The 19,804-nt window shown below is 40.7% G+C and overlaps 1 protein-coding gene across 1 annotated transcript; it reads right to left on the bottom strand.

Annotated features, from left to right (window-relative positions):
• Positions 1 to 16,095: 16,095 nt before the first annotated feature.
• On the bottom strand, positions 16,096 to 18,651 carry LOC112935212 (disintegrin and metalloproteinase domain-containing protein 1a-like). The gene has a single exon (XM_026018845.2). It carries the CDS (start codon positions 18,580 to 18,582, stop codon positions 16,096 to 16,098), a length of 2,487 nt encoding a protein of 828 aa, XP_025874630.1. The 5' UTR covers positions 18,583 to 18,651.
• Between the last annotated feature and the right edge of the window lie 1,153 nt (positions 18,652 to 19,804).

The following is a 19,804-nucleotide window of genomic DNA, read 5'->3' as shown; positions in this document are numbered from 1 at the left end:
TCTAATGGCTGAGTAATATTCCATTGTATACATATACCACATCTTCTTTATCCATTCATCTTTCGATGGACACCGAGGCTCCTTCCACAGTTTGGCCATTGTGGACATTGCTGCTAGAAACATCAGGGTGCAGGTGTTCCGGCATTTCATTGCATCTGAATCTTTGGGATAAATCCCAACAGTGCAATTGCTGGGTCATAGGGCAGGTCTATTTTTAACTCTTTGAGGAACCTCCACACAGTTTTCCAGAGTGGCTGCACCAGTTCACATTCCCACCAACAGTGTAAGAGGGTTCCCTTTTCTCTGCATCCTCTCCAACATTTGTGGTTTCCTGCCTTGTCAATGTTCCCCATTCTCACTGGTGTGAGGTGGTATCTCATTGTGGTTTTGATTTGTATTTCCCTGATGGCAAGTGATGCAGAGCATTTCCTCATGTGCTTGTTGCCCATGTCTATGTCTTCCTCTATGAGATTTCTGTTCATGTCTTTTGCCCATTTCATGATTGGATTGTTTGTTTCCTTGATGTTGAGTTTAATAAGTTCTTTATAGATCTTGGAAACTAGGCCTTTATCTGATACGTCATTTGCAAATCTCTTCTCCCATTCTGTAGGTTGTCTTTTAGTTTTGTTGACTGTATCCTTTGCTGTGCAAAAGCTTCTTATCTTGATGAAGTCCCAATAGTTCATTTTTGCTTTTGTTTCCTTTGCCTTCATGGATGAATCTTGCAAGAAGTTACTGTGGCTGAGTTCAAAAAGGGTGTTGCCTGTGTTCTCCTCTAGGATTTTGATGGAATCTTGTCTCACATTAAGATCTTTCATCCATTTTGAGTTTATCTTTGTGTCTGGTGCAAGAGAGTGGTCTAGTTTCATTCTTCTGCATGTGGATGTCCAATTTTCCCAGCACCATTTATTGAAGAGACTGTCTTTCTTCCAGTGGATAGTCTTTCCTGCTTTGTCAAATATTAGTTGACCATAAAGTTGAGGGTCCACTTCTGGGTTCCCTATTCTGTTCCACTGATCTATGTGTCTGTTTTTGTGCCAGTACCACACTATCTTGATGACCACAGCTTTGTAGTACAACCTGAAATCTGGCATTGTGATGCCCCCAGCTATGGTTTTCTTTTTTAAAATTCCCCTGGCTATTCGGGGTCTTTTTTGATTCCACACAAATCTTAAAATAATTTGTTCTAACTCTCTGAAGAAAGTCCATGGTATTTTGATAGGGATTGCATTAAACGTGCAAATTTCCCTGGGTAACATTGACATTTTCACAATATTAATTCTGCCAATCCATGAGCATGGAATATTTTTCCATGTCTTTGTGTCTTCCTCCATTTCTTTCAGAAGTGTTCTGTAGTTTTTAGGGTATAGATCCTTTACCTTTGATTAGGTTTATTCCTAGGTATCTTATGCTTTTGGGTGCAATTGTAAATGGAATGGACTCCTTAATTTCTCTTGCTTCAATCTCATTGTTAGTGTATAGAAATGCCACTGGTTTCTGGGCATTGATTTTGTATCCTGCCACATTGTCAAATTGCTGTATGAGTTCTAGCAATCTTGGGGTGGAGTCTTTTGGGTTTTCTATATACAGTATCATGTCATCTGTGAAGAGGGAGAGTTTGACTTGTCCTTTGCTAATTCAAATGCCTTTTATTTCTTTTTGTTGTCTGATTGCTGAGGCTAGGACTTCTAGTACTATATTGAATAGCAGTGGTGAGAGTGAACATTCCTGTCATATTCCGGATCTTAGGGGAAAGGCTCTCAGTTTTTCCACATTGAGAATTATATTTGCTGTGGGATTTTCATAGATGGCTTTTAAGATGTCGAGGAATGTTCCCTCTATCCCTACACTTTGAAGAGTTTTCATCAGAAATGGATGCCGCATTTTCTCAAATGCTTTCTCTGTATTTATTGAGGGGATCATATGGTTCTTGTTTTTTCTCTTGTTGATGTGATCTATTACGTTGATTGTTTTAGGAATGTTGAACCACCCTTGCTTCCTGGGGATAAATCCCACTTGGTCATGGTGAATAATATTCCTAATGTACTGTTGGATCCTATTGGCTAGTATCTTTTTTTTTAATTTATTTATGATAGTCACACAGAGAGAGAGAGAGAGAGGCAGAGACACAGGCAGAGGGAGAAGCAGGCTCCATGCATCAGGAGCCCAACATGGGATTCGATCCCGGGTCTCCAGGATCGCGCCCTGGGCCAAAGGCAGGCACCAAACCGCTGCGCCACCCAGGGATCCCTATTGGCTAGTATCTTGTTGAGAGTTTTTGCATCTGTGTTCATCAGGGATATTGGTCTATAATTTTCCTTTTTGGTGGGGTCTTTGTCTGGATTTGGAATTAAGGTGATGCTGGCCTCATAAAAGGAGTTTGGAAGTATTCTGTCCCTTTCTATCCTTTGGAAAAGCTTTAGTAGAATAGGTATGGTTTCTTCTTTAAATGTTTGATAGAATTCCCCAGGGAAGCCATCTGGCTCTATACTTTTGTGTCTTGGAGGTTTTTGATGACTGCTCCAATTTCCTCTCTGGTTATTGGCCTGTTCAGGTTTTCTATTTCTTCCAGTTCCAGTTTTGGTAGTTTGTGGTTTTCCAGAAATGCATCCATTTCTTCTAGACTGCCTAATTTATTGGTGTATAGCTGCTCATAATACGTTTTTAAAATCATTTGTATTTCCTTTGTATTGGTTGTGATCTCTCCTCTTTCATTCATGATTTTATTAATTTGAGTCTTTTTAATAAGACTGGCTAATGGTTTATCTATCTTATTAATTATTTCAAAGAACGAACTCCTGGTTTTGTTGATCTGTTCTACAGTTCTTCTGTTCTCTATTTCATTGAGTTCTGGTCAAATCTTTATTATCTCTCTTCTTCTGCTTGGTGTAGGTTTTATATGCTGTTCTTTCTCCAGTTCTTTAGGTACAAGGTTAACTTATGCATTTGAGTTTTTCCAATTTTTTGAGGGATCCTTGTATTGCAATGTATTTCCTTCTTAGGACTGCTTTTGCTGTATCCCAAAGATTTTGAACAATTGTGTCTTCATTTTCATTAGTTTCCATGAATCTTGTTGATTCTTATCTAATTTCCTGGTTGACCCATTCATCTTTTAGTAGGGTGGTCTTTAACCTCCATGTGTTTGAGTTTCTTCCAAATTTCTTGTGATTGAGTTCTCGTTTCAAAGCATTGTGGTCTGCTAATATGCAGGGGACAATCCCAATCTTTTGATATCGGTTGAGACCTGATTTGTTACCCAGTATGTGGTCTCTTCTGGGAAATTTCCATGTGCACTTGAGAAGAATGTGCATTCAGGTGCGTTCAGATGGAAAGTTCTGTGTATATATATATATATATATATATATATATATATGAAATCCATCTGGTCCAGTGTATTATTTAAGGCCCTTGTTTCTTTGGTGATGTTGTGCTTAGAAGATCTGTCATTTACAGAAAGTGCTGTGTTTAAGTCTTCTATTATTAGTGTATTATTTTCTAAGTATGTGTTTACTTTGGTTATTAATTGATTGGTATACTTGATAGCTCCCACAATAGGGGCATAAATAATCATGATTGTAAGTTCTTCTTGCTGGATAGACCCTTAAGTATGAAATACTATCCCTCTTCCTCTCTTACTACAGTCTTTGGGATAAACTTTAATCTATCTGATATGAGGATTGCTACCCCAGCTTTCTTACTACAGTCTTTGGGATAAACTTTAATCTATCTGATATGAGGATTGCTACCCCAGCTTTCTTTTTAGGACCATTTGAATGGTAAATAGTTCTCAAACCTTTCATTTTCAGGCTGAAGATGTCCTTAGGTCTAAAATGAGTCTCTTGTAGACAGCAAATATATGGGTCTTGCTTTTTTATCCAGTCCAAAACCCTATGTCCCTTGATGGGATCATTTAGCCCATTCACATTCAGAGTAACTATTGAAACATATGAATTTAATGTCATCATAATATCTATACAGTCCCTGTTTTTGTGGATTATCTCTTTGGGCTCCTTCTTTCTTTTACAGGGTCCCCTTAATATTTCTTGCAGAGCTGGTTTGGTGGTCACATATTCTTTCAGTTTCTGCCTATCTTGGGAGCTCTTTATCTTTCCTTCTATTCTGAATGAGAGCCTTGCTGGATATAGTAATCTTTGCTGCATGTTCTTCTCATTTAGTACCCAGATTATATCCTGCCAGCACTTTCTGGCCTTCCAGGTCTCTGTGGAGAGGTCTGCTGTTAATCTAATATTTCTCCCCATATAATTAAGAATCTCTTGTCTCTCACTGTTTTAAGGATTTTCTCTTTATCTTTGGAATTTGCAAGTTTCACTATTAAATGTTGAGGTGTTGAATGGTTTCTATTGATTTGGGGGATCCTCTCTATCTCCTGGATCTGAATGCCTGTTTCCCTCCCCCAAATTAGGGAACTTCTCAGCTATTATTTGTTCAAATATGCTTTCTGGCCCTCTCTCCCTCTTGGCGCTTTCTGGAACCCCAATTATACGTAGATTCTTCCTTCTGAGGCTATCGTTTACTTCCCTTAACCTTTCCTCATGGCCTTTTAAGTGTTTTTCTTTTTTTTCCTCAGCTTCCTTCCTTGCCATCAACTTGTCTTCTATGTTGCTCACTCTTTCTTCCACCTCATTAACCCTCATCGTTAGGACCTCCAGTTTGGATTGCATCTCATTTAATTGATTTTTAATTATAGCTTGGTTAGATCTAAATTCTGCAGTCATAAAGTCTCTTGAATCCTTTCTGCTTTTTTTTCCAGAGCCACCAGTAGCTTTATAATTGTGCTTCTGAATTGGCTTTTTAACATCGAATTGTAATCCATATTCTGTAACTCTGTGGCAGAGAGTACTATTTCTGATTCTTTCTTTCGTGATGGATTCTTCCTTCTAGTCATTTTGCTCAGTGCAGAGTGGCTGTATGAGCAGGCTGAATCAAGAATAGCAACCACAACCTAAGTAAATTTCACCCTAGATGATTCTGACAAGGTCAGAGACCAGAAAATGAAACAAAGATCAGAACAAAATAAAACAAAAGGACCACTAAAGTGAAACATAAATTTTAAAACAAAGTAGTAAAAAATAAAAGGCTAAGAATCCCAAAGAAGAAGAAAAAGAGAAAGAAAAAAGAAAAGAGGAAGAGAAAAAAAGCAAAAGTTAAGATGAAAAAAAAAAAAAAGAGAAGAAGAAAAAGGGGGGATGGGACTGGGAGATGGTGGTGGTGAAGAAGTTGTAGTAGAGGGAGAATGTAGTCTGAGGGGTCCTAGAGGGTGATCCTCTTGTTTCTGAATATAAAGTTCTGTATGTTAGAAGATGCTCAGTCCTACATTTATATAAATCAGCAATACTTGCAGAAAGCCCCACATTGACCACCAAAACATAAATGAGATAAAAGGAGGGGGCAGAATGGGAATGAAGAGAGAATATAATCTCACAGAATGAACCAGCATGGTAAACCAGTTGGTTCTGGTTGCATGCTGGTCATGTTTTAGAAGGTATTAACTTCTGCCATTGTAGACAAAATGAGGCAGAGAAAACAAAAAAACACAAAACCAAAAAAAAACATATCTCGTGTATCTCCCAAAATTAAATTGAGTATGTTGAAAGGAATCTAGAAGTGAAAAATATATATAAGACATGTAATTGTAGAAATATAAAACTCAAAAAGGAAGAAACTTAAAAATGAAGAGGTGGCAAAATATCATAGTTAAGGTCGGAAAAGAGAAAAAAATACTGGAAATTTTTAGTCTGATATAAAAACGAGTTGTACTGGAAAAGGGGGTGGGAAGGAGAGGTACCCTCTACTTCTGTATACTATAAATCCCTTTACTTCCCCTGGAGCTTTCCAGCACTGCTTGGTCAAGAACTTGCTCTTCTGTTCTTCCAGCTGGTCTTTGGAGGAGAGGTCTGTTGTGCTGATTCTCAGGTGTCTGTAGTGGGTGGAGCTGCTCTGCCTCCTGTCAGGTGTGGGGCTCAGTTTGAGCTTTATCCTGTGAGGCTTTTGTTCCCTGGTGGCCTCGCCTCTCCCAGGCACAAGGAGGAACAACAACAATGGCGGAGGCCAGGGCTCCAGCTCTGGAGTCTCCCCCCCCCCCCCCACCCCCGCCCTCTCCCCGCAGTAACTAATGCAGTCTCCCAGCCTGCACTAGCCTAGAGGCTCCTTCTGCGGGTGCGCTAATCTGCACAGTTTGGGGGCACCCAACGGAAGGAGAGTCCTTGCTGTCCTGTGCCCTTCCCACTTCTGCCTGTCCTGGGGGATTGCAGGATTGTGGGCTTTGTCCACTCAGTGCCCTGGGATCCGGGGCCCTGTGCTGCTGGAATCGTGCTCCCGGGGTATGCAGCTCCCAAAGGCAGCAGGGCACAGACACTTCCGTCCAGAGCTGGCCCGCCTAACTGACTGGCTTCTCCCAAATACTCCCCAAGCTGCGTGCTCCAGCCCTTTATCAAGATCAGTCCACGGTTTGTGGTGCACTTTCCTCAGGGCACACTTCCTCTATTAGTGACTCCGGTAAACTGGAGGCTTCACTGCCCCTCCTGCAATTCTCCCCGATTTCTCTAAGCACTTTTCCGTCTGGGAAGAATGTGGTGCAGATTTTTAAAGTTCCCACTTCTCTGGTGCTGGGCTTTCCGGTTTGGAGGTTTTCACTGCCCTGGCTTTAGCCTGGCTCCTTGCGGTGCCGCTCCCCCACTTGATTCTTTTTTATTTTACCTTTCTCCGCTTTAATACCTTGCTAAAGGCAAAAACCCTTCTCTCTGTAGCGTTCCAGCTGTTCTCACTAAGTCTCAGGTCGAGGGATCCCTGCGTGGCGCAGCGGTTTGGCGCCTGCCTTTGGCCCAGGGCGCGATCCTGGAGACCCAGGATTGAATCCCACATCGGGCTCCCGGTGCATGGAGCCTGCTTCTCCCTCTGCTTATGTCTCTGCCTCTCTCTCTGTGTGACTATCATAAATAAATAAAAATTAAAAAATCAATCAATCAATCAATCAATCTCAGGTCGAATTCGTAGATGTTCAGGATGATTTGAAAGTTACCTAGGTAAGTTGGTGGGACCAGGTGAGTTGAGGACCCCTACTCTTCCTCCATCTTTGCCATCTCCCTGTGTGTCTGTTTTTGTGCAGGTACAATACTGTCTCGATGATTACAGCAGTGTAATACAGCTTGAAGTCCAGAATTGTGAGATTACCAGCTTTGGTTTTCTTTTCCTTTTTCTTTTTAAGATTTAATTTATTTATTCATGAGAGACACAGAGAGAGAGAGGCAGAGATATAGGCAGAGGGAGAAGCAGGCTCCTTGCAGGAAGCCCAATACAGGACTCGATCCTAAGACTCCAGGATCACTTTGTGAGCTGAAGGCAGATGCCCAGCCACTGAGCCACCCAGGCATCCCAGATTTGGTTTTCTTTTTAAATGTTCCTTAGGCTATATGGGGACTTTTCTGGTTCCATACAAATATTAGGATTATTTGTTCTAGCTCTCTGAAAAATGCTGGTGTTATTTTGATAGGATTTGCGTTGAATGTATAGATTGCTCTGGGAAGCATAGATATTTTAACAATATTTGTTCTTTCAATCCATGAGCATGTAATGTTTTTCTACTTCTTTGTGCCTTCCTCAACTTTTTTCATGAGTGCTTTATAGTCTTCAGAGTACAGATCCTTATCTCTTTAGTTAGGTTTATTCCTAGGTATCTTTTGGTATTTGGTGGAGTTGTAAATGGGACTGATTCCTTAATTTCTATTCTGTCTCATTGTTAGTATATAGAAATGTAATTTATTTTTTTATTTAAATTCAACTTGCCAACGTATAGTACATCATTAGTTTCAGATGCAGTTTTCAATAACTCATCAGTTGCATATAACACTCAGTGCTCATCACATCATGTGCCCTCCTAAATGCCTGTCACTTAGTTACCCTATCCCCCACTCACCTCCCCTTCACCAACCCCCAGTTAGTTTCCCAGAGTTAAGAATCTCTTATAGTTTGTCTTCCTCTCTGATTTTTTCCCCATTCAGGTTCCCATCCTTCCCTATGGTCCCTTTCACTATTTCTTATATTCTGCATATGAGCAAAACCATTTGTCTTTCTCCAAATGACTTATTTCACTTAATCATAATACTCTTCCATCCACACTGATGTAAATGGTAGGTATTTATCCTTTCTGGTGGCTGAATTACATTACCTTGTATGTACATACCACATCTTCTTTATCCATTCATCTGTCAAAGGAAATCTTGGCTCCATCCACAGTTTGGTCATTATGGACATTACTGCTATGAACATTGGTGTGCAGGTGTCCCTTCATTTCACTACATCAGTATCTTTGGGGTAAATATCCAGTAGTGCAATTGTTGGGTCATAGGGTCGCTCTATCTTTTAACTTCTTGAAAAACCTCCATATTGTTATCTGGAGTGACTGTACCAGCTTGCATTCCCACCAAGAGCATAAGAAGGCTCCCCTTAATATAAAAAATAGTGAAAGGGAATATAAGGGAAGGGAGAAGAAATGTGTCAGAAATATCAGAAAAGGAGACAGAACATAAAGACTCCTAACTCTAGGGATGGTGGAAGGGGAGGAGGGCGGGGGGTTGGGGTGAATGGGTGACAGGCACTGAGGGGGGCACTTGACGGGATGAGCACTGGGTGTTATTCTGTATGTTGGTAAATTGAACACCAATAAAAAATAAATTTATTTTAAAAAAATAAAATTCTAGTACAAAAAAAAAAAGAAGGCTCCCCTTTCCCCCACATACTCGCTAACATTTGTTGTTTTAATGTCACTAACATTTGAAATCATTTCCTGATTTCTGTGCATTGATTTTTGTATCCTGTCATTTTGCTAAATTCCTGTATGAGTTTTAGCAATTTTGAGGTAGAGTCCTTTGGGTTTTCCATATAGAGTTTCAGGTCATCTGCAAAGAGTGAGAGTTTGACTTCTTTGCCTATTCAGACGCCTTTTATTTCATTTTGTTGTCAGATTGCTATCTACTCATCTTTCTTAACTGTGAGTCTGCATCACTTATTTTTATCCTATGAGCATCAGTCTTTTTCTTTTCTTTCTTTTTTTTTGCAGATTTCTTTTTTTTAATTTATTTTTTATTGGTGTTCAATTTGCCAACATACAGAATTACACCCAGTGCTCATCCCATCAAGTGCCCCCCTCAATGCCCATCACCCAGTCACCCCCACCCCCCGCCCACCTCCCCTTCCACCACCCCTAGTTCGTTTCCCAGAGTTAGGAGTTTCTCATGTTCTGTCTCCCTTTCTGATATTTCCCACTCATTTTGCATCAGTCTTTTTCAACCATAAACTGAATACATCAAAAATATCTTGCACGGTTATCTTGAGGATTACTAGTACGTAAAACTTTTAGACTTCTGCTCAGCACAAAATGTGCAATAAATATCATTCCAGGTTACCATTATTTTCCTTTATTACATAGCATATTAGCAAATTAGGCCATTATAGGGGATTTCCTGCTTATCCCACAATCTTATCCCTCTCCATCTCCACAAGTTATAAACCACAGAAATTCTTATTTAGAATCTATCTCTGAAATGAAGACCTAGTTTATGCTTTACAAAGATTTCACCTAAATTTAACTAGATTAAACCGTCTCAGGGACTCCTGGATGGCTCAGAGGTTGAGCACTGACTTTCGGCTCAGGTCATGATCTGGGAGTCCTGGGATTGAGTCCCTCATCAGGCTCCCCACAGGGAGCTTGCTTCTACTTTTGCCTATGTCTCTGCCTCTGTGTGTGTGTGTCTCTCATGAATGAATGAATGAGTGAATGAATGAATGAATGAATGAATAAATAAATAAATAAAATCTTTTTAAAAAACTGTCTTCCTCTTTGTAATACTTAATCTTCTTGAATACATATTTGGTGGGGAAAAATTTATCAGGAAATTATATAAGAAGAGGTAACTGGTAGACCTGGCAGACTAAGAATCACCAGGGAAATACAAATCAAAACCATAGTGAGATAACACCTCCCACCAGTCAGAATGGCTCAAATTAACAACTCAGGAAACAACAAATGTTGATGAGGATGTCAAAAAGGGGAACCCTCTTATACTGCTGGTGGGAAGGCAAACTGGTACCACCAGTCTAGATAACAGTTTGGAGGTTCCTCAAAAAGTTAAAAATTGAGCTACTCTATGACCCAGCAATGGCACTACTAAGTATTTATCCAAAGGATACAAAATAGTGACTTGAAGGGATACCCCAATGTTTATAAGCAACATTGTCCACAATAGCCAAAATACGGAAAGAGCCCACATGTCCATCAACTGATGAATGGATGAAGATGTGGGGTGTGTGAGTGTGTGTGTGTGTGTGTGTGTGTGTGTGTGTATACATACATATATAAGGAATATTACTCAGACATCAAAAAGTAAAATCTTGCCATTTGCAACAACATGGATGGAAAGAGAGGATATTGTGCTAAGTAAAATAAGTCAGCCAGAGAAAGACAAATACCATATGATTTCACTGATATGTGGAATTCAAGAAACAAAACTGATTAACAAAGGGGAAGGGAAGGAAAAATAAGGTAAAATAAAAACAGAGAAAGAGGCAAACCATCAGAGACTCTTAATAGGGAACAAACTGGATGCCTGGGTGGCTCAGTTGGTTAAGCATCTGCCTTCAGCTCAGGTCAAGATCACAGGGTCCTGGATGGAGTCTGCAAGGAGTCTGCTTCTCCCTCTCCCTTTTCTCCTCCTCCTCCCCTGCTTGTGCTATCTCTCACTTGCTCTCTCAAGTAAGTAAATAAATAAAATCTTTTTTTTAAAAAAGCAATAGGGACTAAAGAGTTGTTGGAGGGGAAGTGGGTAGGAACATTGAGTAAATGGGTGATGGGCATTGACGAGGGCAGTTGATGGAATGAGCACTGAATGTTGTATGCAAGTAATGAATCACTAAATCCTACCCCTGAAACTAATACACTATATGTTAACTAACTTGAATTTTAAAAAAATCTAAAATACATAAAAATATACAAAGAAATCTAAAATAAAAAATAAGAGCTTCCACAGCAAAGGTAACCATCAACAAAATGAAAAGGCAGCTACTGGATGGAAGAAAATATTTGCAAATTGTATATTTAATAAGGGATTAATATCTAAAATATAAAAAAGAACTCCAGCAACTAAATAGCAATAAAACAATCCAATTAAAAAATTGGCAGAGCATCTGTATATATATTCTTCCAAAGAAAACATACAAGATGGCCAAGAGGTCCGTAAAAAGGAGCTCAGTGTTACTAATCATCAGGGAAATGCAAATCAAAGCTGCAGTGAGATATCATCTTACACCTGTTAGAATGGTTATCAAAAAGACTCAAAATCAGGACACCTAGGTGGCTCAGCGGTTAAACATCTGCCTTCGGCTCAGGGTATGATCCCGGAGTTCTGGGATCGAGTCCCACATCAGGCTCCTACAGGGAGCCCTCTGTCTCTGTCCCTGCTTTTCTCTGTGTCTCTCATGAATAAATAAATAAATCTTTAAAAAAAAATTGAAATAACAAGTGGTGGCTAGGATGTGGACAAAAAGGGAACCCTTTTGCACTGTTGGGGGAAATGTAAATTGGTGCAGCCACTATGAAAAACAGTATGGAGGTCCCTTAAGAAATTCAAAATAGAACCATGATATGATTTAGTAATTCCACTACTGGCTATCCAAAGGAAACAAGCACTAAATTGAAAAGATATCTGCACCTCCATATTCATTGCAGCATTGTTTACAATAACAAAAACATGGAAGCAACTAGATGTTTATCATTGGATGAATGGAAAAGAATATGTGAGATATATAGGTACATATAATATACATATATGTATTTATTTTATATGTATATTTATATATTATATATTTTATGTATATTATATATTTTTATATGTATGTATACATATAAAATCTAATGATATATATCTACTATATATAAAGGAATATTGTATACAATGTATATATTCAACATTATTCAGCAATAAAAAAGAAGGAAATCTTGCCATTTATAACAACATGGATGGACTTTAAGAGAATTCTTTTTTAAATATTTTTTAAAGGTTTTTAATTTATTCATCTGAGAGAGAGCAAATGAGCAAGCGAGAACATGAGCAGGGAGAGGGGCAGGGGCAGAGGGAGAGGGAGAAGCAGACTGTCTGCTGAGCAGGGAGCCCAACGTGGGGCTTGATCCTAGGACCCCAGGTTCACTACCTGAACAGAAGGTAGATAATTAACTGACTGAGACACCCAGGCACCCTGAGAGAATTCTAAGTAAAATAAGTCACTAGAGAAATACCAATACTATATCATCTCAATTGTATGTGGAATCTAAAAACAAGCAAAAAGCAAAAATAGATACAGAGAACAAATAAGTTGCTAGAGGCAGGGGATGAGAGGGTTGATGAAATGGTGAAGGTAGCCAAAAAATAGAGACTTTCAGTTATAGAATAAATAAGTCCTGGAGATACAATAAACAACATGATGACTAATTAATACTGTATTATGTATTTGAAAATTACTGAGAGAGTAGAACTTAAAAGTTCTAGTAGAACTTAAAAGTTCTTATCGTAAGAAAAAAAACTGGGGGATCCCTGGGTGGCTCAGCGATTTAGCGCCTACCTTCAGCCCAGAGCATGATCCTGGAGACCCGGGATGGAGTCCCGCGTCGAGCTCCCTGCATGGAGCCTGCTTCTCCCTCTGCCTGTGTCTCTGCCTCTCTCTCTCTCTCTCTCTCTGTATCTCATGAATAAGTAAATAAAATCTTTAAAAAAAAAAAAAGAAAGAAAGAAAGAAACTATAACTGTGTGGTGATAGATGTTAACTAGACTTAACCATGGCAACCATTTTACCATATTTGCAAATACGAGTCATTATGTTGTATACCTGAAACTCATGTAATGTTATATGTCAATTATAATTCAAAATTTAAAAATAGGGGATCCCTGGGTGGCTCAGTGGTTTAGCACCTGCCTTTGGCCCAGAGCATGATCCTGGAGTCCTGGGGTCAGGTCCCGCATTGGGCTCCCTGCATGGAGCCTGCTTCTCCCTCTGCCTGTGTCTCTGCCTCTCTTTCTCTCTGTGTCTCTCATGAAGAAATAAAATCTTTTTTAAAAATTTAAAAATAAGCTTAAAAATGAAGTTTGAACATACAAAAAGCTAAATTTTTGTCAGACTAATTTCATGCTTTGTCTTTATTGTGGGGGTAATTATATTAATGTGAGGTTATGATGACATGATCTGGGTTGTCAGTAAATTACTTTTTTTATTTCTTTCCCCTCTCACTGGGCCCCAGAGAATGTGGTGGAGTCTGATTCCAGACAACAAGGATATTCTCACAAGCAGTCCTACAGGAACAAGAGAGGGTGTTGGGTCAGGTCTGAGGAAGAGACAGCTTATCCAAGTCCACCAGCAGGGCATGATGCCTGGACTTCAGGAGCATTAATACATATCTGTAGCATTCAAATATTTTTCTTTTTCACATTGTAATTTCCCTTTGTCCCCCCCTCTACCCCCCAAATCTGGATAAAAATGTAGAGCCTGGACATGACTATGGTTTGAGGAACTAAGGGAAGGGCCTGGGTATCTTCTGGCCTAAGGCAGCACAAAAAGGATAATAACTGCCCAGGTAAAAGATAGCAGTAAGTTTTAGGGGAGCAAGTAGCTGGTGACTGCTGACTCAGATGTTTGAAACATGCAAGCTTTCATCAAAATCCCCCAAATGTAATATGGAGAGGAATCAGTTGAAAAAGCATACTTTCTAGAGGCAGTCACATGCAACGTAGAACTGTTGTCACCCAAACTTTACAAGAAACTGACCCTCAAGGGGAATCCCTGGGTGGCACAGCGGTTTGGCGCCTGCCTTTGGCCCAGGGCGCAATCCTGGAGACACGGGATCGAATCCCACGTCGGGCTCCCGGTGCATGGAGCCTGCTTCTTCCTCTGCCTGTGTCTCTGCCTCTCTCTCTCTCTCTCTCTGTGACTATCATAAATAAATAAAAAATTTAAAAAAAAAAGAAAAGAAAAGAAAAGAAACTGACCCTCAAACGTGGAGATTTCACAACCTAAGTTACATCTGCTTTTTCCTGCCCACATTAAAACTAGCCTCCTCCTTTACCATAGTCTATCCTAATGTGGTTCAACGTTCATTTGCTAGAATTCAACATTTTTATTTTATTTTATGTTTGGAATTCAAGATGTTATAAACTTTTTATTACTTGATAATTTCTAAATGTTTAGCAATCCCAGTGCCTGGGATTGGTGCAGTCAGCTAAGCATCCAACTCTTGGTTTCAATTCAGGTCATGATCTCAGGATCCTGGGATAGAGCCCACTGTTGGGCTCCAAGCTCAGCAAAAAGTCTGCCTAGAGTTCCCTCCCCCTCCACCCCTCCCCTCCTTCTAAAATGAATAAATCTGATTTAAAAAATTGGTCTGCCTCAGTATTACACTAAGTAAGATTTTTGTTGTGCTAAGGAGTAGCAAGAGGCATTCAGCCAAGGAAATGAATTTGGCCTTATCTATATTTTAAGGTTATCTCCAGTTAATTATTCATAATAGACTTTTATTAAGCATTTATAATATGCTGAATCCAAGCACTGAGTAAGATGACAACCTGCCATTCCATGATGTTAAGATATAATAGGAGAAAAGACATTTTCATCGATAATTTTTATGCAATTTGGGAATTCATAGTAGAGGTCAATTAGGGATCTGTTGAGTGCCTTCCTCATCACTTTTTACCATAAGAAAAGGCCCATGAGGAAGTGGAGAATAGTGATTGAGCCATACCTGAGGAGAGATGCAGGTTCCACCACTTACCAGTTCTAGAGCAAATTTTCTTTGCTTCCTCATGAACAACATGGAGGTTTCATAGGGAACTTGGGAAGATGAAGTGGAAACAATGAATGCAAAGTATTTATCACAATTCTTGCCACAAAATAACATTAATGTTATACTTGCTTTGTGCTTCTTCACAGAGAAGTATCTACCACCTCTAAGCACTGTTAACCTGTAATTGGAGAGATTCCTTCTGATGTCAGTGAACAAGTTAATAATTTCAATACATTAAAAAAATAGAAGATAAAAATTTAGTTTTATACACGTACTTAGCACTGTGGGAGGTTAGGGTCTCTATACTCTTATAAAATTAGCATAAATACAGTTTTCTAAGTCTAGGTGATATTCATCAGACACAAGATATTTGGAGGTTTGAAATTCATCCCATGAAGATGATTAAAGAGGAAAGGCTATGAAAGCTGCTCTAAAGAAAAATAATTGAAACTTTGTGGGTGAAAAGGGAGTATGGCTATAGGAAGGTTTTGGGAATACTGGGAAGTAATAAGTTGGGTATACATGCATCATGTTAAACATCTGCCAGATTTGAAAAGGAGTATGATTTTATTTTATTTTATTTTTTTTAGGAGTATGATTTTAACACTTGCCCCTTGACCTTGGGACAATCAGGCTTTTCTGGTTTCCCAGGTATGGTATATCCCACAGAGTCCTAGAACAAAATGGACTTAATAACTATGCCAAGTGGAATCTGAAGAGATAAATAATCAGAATAGGGTTTTATTTATTTTTGGATTTAAATGCTCATTTCATGAATATACATTTATGAGGCAAATTTAAATGATCACATAAACAGCTGTCCTCATAATAGGTACTAGTTACTTATATAGTGAAAGTAATAAATGCAGGTAAATATGGAGTATATGTCAAACAGCTTAGATGAAAGATGGTATGTACTAAAGGAGTTTCTGGTGAATGGAAAAATTGGCCCGAGACAAAGATACTGATGTTGTATACAGATGCATGTGAAGAGTTCAAATGAAATGTGGAAAAGTAAAAAGTAGTAGAATATTTAATATATTAAATAAATAAAACCTTACATACTAAAATGAGTGAAAAAAAAAGTGAGTGGTGAATTACACTCCTCCTACATTAGTATATTTTTATAGATTGTATTTCTAGTCAGAGACACTGGAGCTATCATTCCCACTTCATCTTTACTTCCCTGAGCCTCTCATTCCCATTCAGTGCTTGAGATGTCTGACATATTTGGCTTCTTTCTCCTACTACTTCTCTTATGGCTCGGATTCTTCCTCCTCTTCCTCTTCCTCTTCTTCTTCCTCTTCCTCTTCTTCCTCTTCTTGCCTTTCCTCTTCCACTACCTCTTCTGGAGCTGCCATTTCAGGCTCTGCTTCTGGGGGCTTTACTGCAGCCTCTTCTGGACCCTTTTCTGTGGGCTCTGGAGGAGCTCCTCTTGCACGTTTACAAATGATAATGACACAAATAATTAGGACTAATAATATTAGGAAGGCAAATACCAAAGCTGATATGATAATTTGGTCTAAGAAACCATCCTCACGTTTTTCAAGAGTGGTAGGGGTTTCAGGTCCCTTTACTACAGCAGGAGAGCCACTGTCCACACTACCCCCAGTTCCTATAGTTTTGCAGTTAGGTGGAGCATAGCCAGCCTCACAATGGCAGTGCTTTAAATTGTTGCAAACTCCTCTCCCATTACACATTTCTTTTGGTTCACAGTCATAGTTGAGCACAGCATAATCAACACAGGAGAAATTAATACAAATTTTTTCTGGAGCACAAAGAGTGCCAATTTCCACGTAACCATCATCAGGGATATCGGTAACATTATAAGCATCCATGCTCCAACACCAGTCATCTCTATAAGGGACCTGGACCATTGTATGCATGGGTTTGATATATGGCATATTTTTAACATTTGTACATATAACTTTCCCACAATATATGTTTTCATCTGTGCACTTAACATATTGTTGGCTATCTGAAGTGGGAAGGCCACAGTTTCCAAACCGATCCCCTTTAGTGTTCATGGAAATGTAACAGTCTTCTGGGGCAGACCTTGCAGGGTACCCAAAAACACTTATACATTGAAAATCGAGAGTCTTACACTGACCCTGAACACAATAGTGAACTCTTTGACAAGATGTACCATCTTGCTTGTATGTGTTAGTGGGGCATCTGTCAGAGACACCATCACAATACTCTGGAAGGTCACACTCTCCCAAAGCAGAACGACACAACCGTCCCTGTTCTGCATAATCACATGTATCATTACAGCAGGGTCCATGACTACACTTTGCTTTTGGCTTCAGCTGACATGTTTGGTCACAGCAAAGGTTATTACCACAGTCAGGTCCACAATCACACTGTTCATTTTCCTCCAACACACCATTTCCACATGTGGCTTGCCTACGCAGGCGACCTTTGGGCCGAGGCTTGTTAAATAGGCAGGCCCCTTTATGCTCCCGGAGGAACTTGTAGAAGTAGTCAGAGCTGCAGTTGCTGAAGCCACTTTCCTTAGTGATATTTTCATGCATGAGGCAAAAGTGTTTATCTTTACAAATGCAGGCTGAGTGGTCGTGCTGAATACCCAAGTTGTGCCCGAGCTCATGGACCATGAGCGCTGCAAACAGGAGGACATCTTCATGATGGAAGGATTCAACGGCTGTTGCAAAGCCTCCCGAACAGGCACCATTGAGAAATGCCTGCCCCGCATCCCCTTCAGGATGATGTCCAACGATCATGTGGGCAACATCGTGCTCCACACGATGGAACAGCTTCTCCTGTCTCCAGCTATTGAAATTCCTGAGTGTAACTCGCAAGTCCACTGAGACTTCTATGAGGTCCCCCTCGGTCCAGATCTCCATTCCAGCCAACACCACCTCTGTGTTTATTCCCCTAGTGAAGATGTTGGCCAGAGCGGTGATGTCCATTACTCTCTGGACTGTCTCATTGACGTTACTGCCCCACATTTGGAACCGCCGGTGGTTGACCACGACAAACATCTCCACGTACTTGGTGTGTGACCAAAAGGAGGACGGTGCCTGTAGACTGCGAGGCTTCCTGCTCCCTTGTTGCCGGCTGGCGGACACCACTTGGCTGCCTTTGGAAGTGACATTACAGGAGACTCGAGCTTGGTGTGCCATGGTGTACAGCACATGTTCAAACCGTTTTGAAGTGTCCATGGGCTCAATGCCATAGGGTTTTCCCTCCCTAATCAGGATGCCCCTGAGGCCCGAACAGGTGTTGAGAGAAACAAAAGAACCTGGGACTCCTTCTATGTAGCCTTCGTAGTGACAGTCATGCGAGATGAAAGGCATTTCTTGCCCCAGGACACCATTGTGGTAGCTGAAGACTGGAAAGTTACTCACAAAATAGTCTCTCTTCACCTTCAGGTGAATCACCTGTTTCTGGCCCTGCATTAATAGTACATAGGATGCCTTTTCCCCTGGGTCCTCCCTTCCCTTGGCTGTCAGACTCTTGGGGATGACTGTTTCAGAAGAAGAGTAATATACAGATCCAGGGTCACAGTACAAGCTTGGCAAGAAAATCAGTACCAACAGCAACAAAATCCCCAACCTGACACACAGAGGTCCTGGTGCTACCAGTGCCCGCCTCAAGTCCTTCATGTGGGGAGCCCAAGTCTGAAACACGTGGCCAGCCTCGTAGGTAACCACTTGGTATTTCTGCAGAGAAGACAAGAAGGAGGCAGAGTGTCTCAAAGAAGCTGCCATGGATATGGCCATTGTGAATCAGCTGATGGTGGGTGGCCTGCGTCCATCAGCAGCAGCTCTCCCTGACACACAGACCCTCAGTCACAGGCATTAGCTCCAGATCTCTGCTGGCTGCATAAAGGGTGGCTACTGTCTACCTGTGAGAGGCACAGCCTCTGGCTGTGTCCTTTCCAGTCTTTCTGATCTGTTATCCTTCAGATAGTGTCCTTTCTCTGTGACTTCTTTCCACAGCATCAGCTTCAGTGCACCTTGGCTAAAGTCCTTCCGACATCATAGGCTGATATAATCATGAAGGACAGCAAACTCTAAAATGCAAGACCCTACCTTGAGAGTGGAAACAAAACCTCCATGCCTTCTCAACTGTGCCACACAGAATTCCCCACCCCCACCCCTCTGGTCGTCCGTTGCTTGGCTAACTCCAAGTGTTCCAGACCAGGGGGATTGGACATCTTTGGTGGGCACACTCTGTCGCTCACTTCCCCTCTTCTAAAACTCTTGCTCTGTGATACACAGACATCATAATTCAGATTGTTCTTTATCCCTCAATGGCATTATAGTGATATGCACACCTCACAGGCCGGTCTGCTAGCTAAGGCAGATGGAGTGGTGGCACTGTGGCCACAAGACAGACCCACGTGGGCTGGTGACTCACGGGGCAAGGGCCAACAGTCCTCTCTGTTTTAACATCACCAAAGTTTGGTTTCTCGAGTTCTGTTTATAACACAGTCCAAACATGTGTATGGGGATGCTAATAGAGCGGTCTCCTCTTATGCATGAGTATCATGGCCATGTTGGTGGGTGCGTAGAGGCCCACAGCCTTCTCGAGATGGCGCTGACATACTGGTACACTAAGATTGTGCCTGTTGTGAACTAGATAATCCTGGTAAAAGTCTCCCTTGTGTTAGAATATGGCCTCTGGGGGTTCAGCGACCTCTTCTGTCTGTTCATCTTCATACCCCCGGGGTCTAGAAGAGGGCTTGTCCAAGAGTAGACGAACAAGAAGTATTTATCAAGTGAACCCTGGTATGGGTACAGTGATGTCTCATCTGTTGTGTGTTATTTGTTTGTACTTGCTTGAATGCCTGCCCTGAATGGCTAAAAGTGTCTTCTGGGAAACCCACAACCATGCTGACTAATGGCATATTTGTGATTTCAGTGTGTGTATACCTCTTCCTATATTTTACCAGAAGTTCACTCTCCTGATTTCTTCCTGCCTCATCTTTCACTGAGAAAA

This window comes from Vulpes vulpes, chromosome 10 (assembly GCF_048418805.1).
Source record: "Vulpes vulpes isolate BD-2025 chromosome 10, VulVul3, whole genome shotgun sequence".
Classification (NCBI taxonomy): Eukaryota; Metazoa; Chordata; class Mammalia; order Carnivora; family Canidae; genus Vulpes; species Vulpes vulpes.
The sequence above is the reverse complement of the archived record's forward strand: the minus strand, read 5'-3'. Positions and strand labels throughout refer to the sequence as shown.

What these genes read in the sequence shown, in the direction of transcription:
- LOC112935212 (XM_026018845.2), bottom strand. Translation starts at nt 18,582, where the DNA reads ATGGCCATATCCATGGCAGCTTCTTTGAGACACTCTGCCTCCTTCTTG.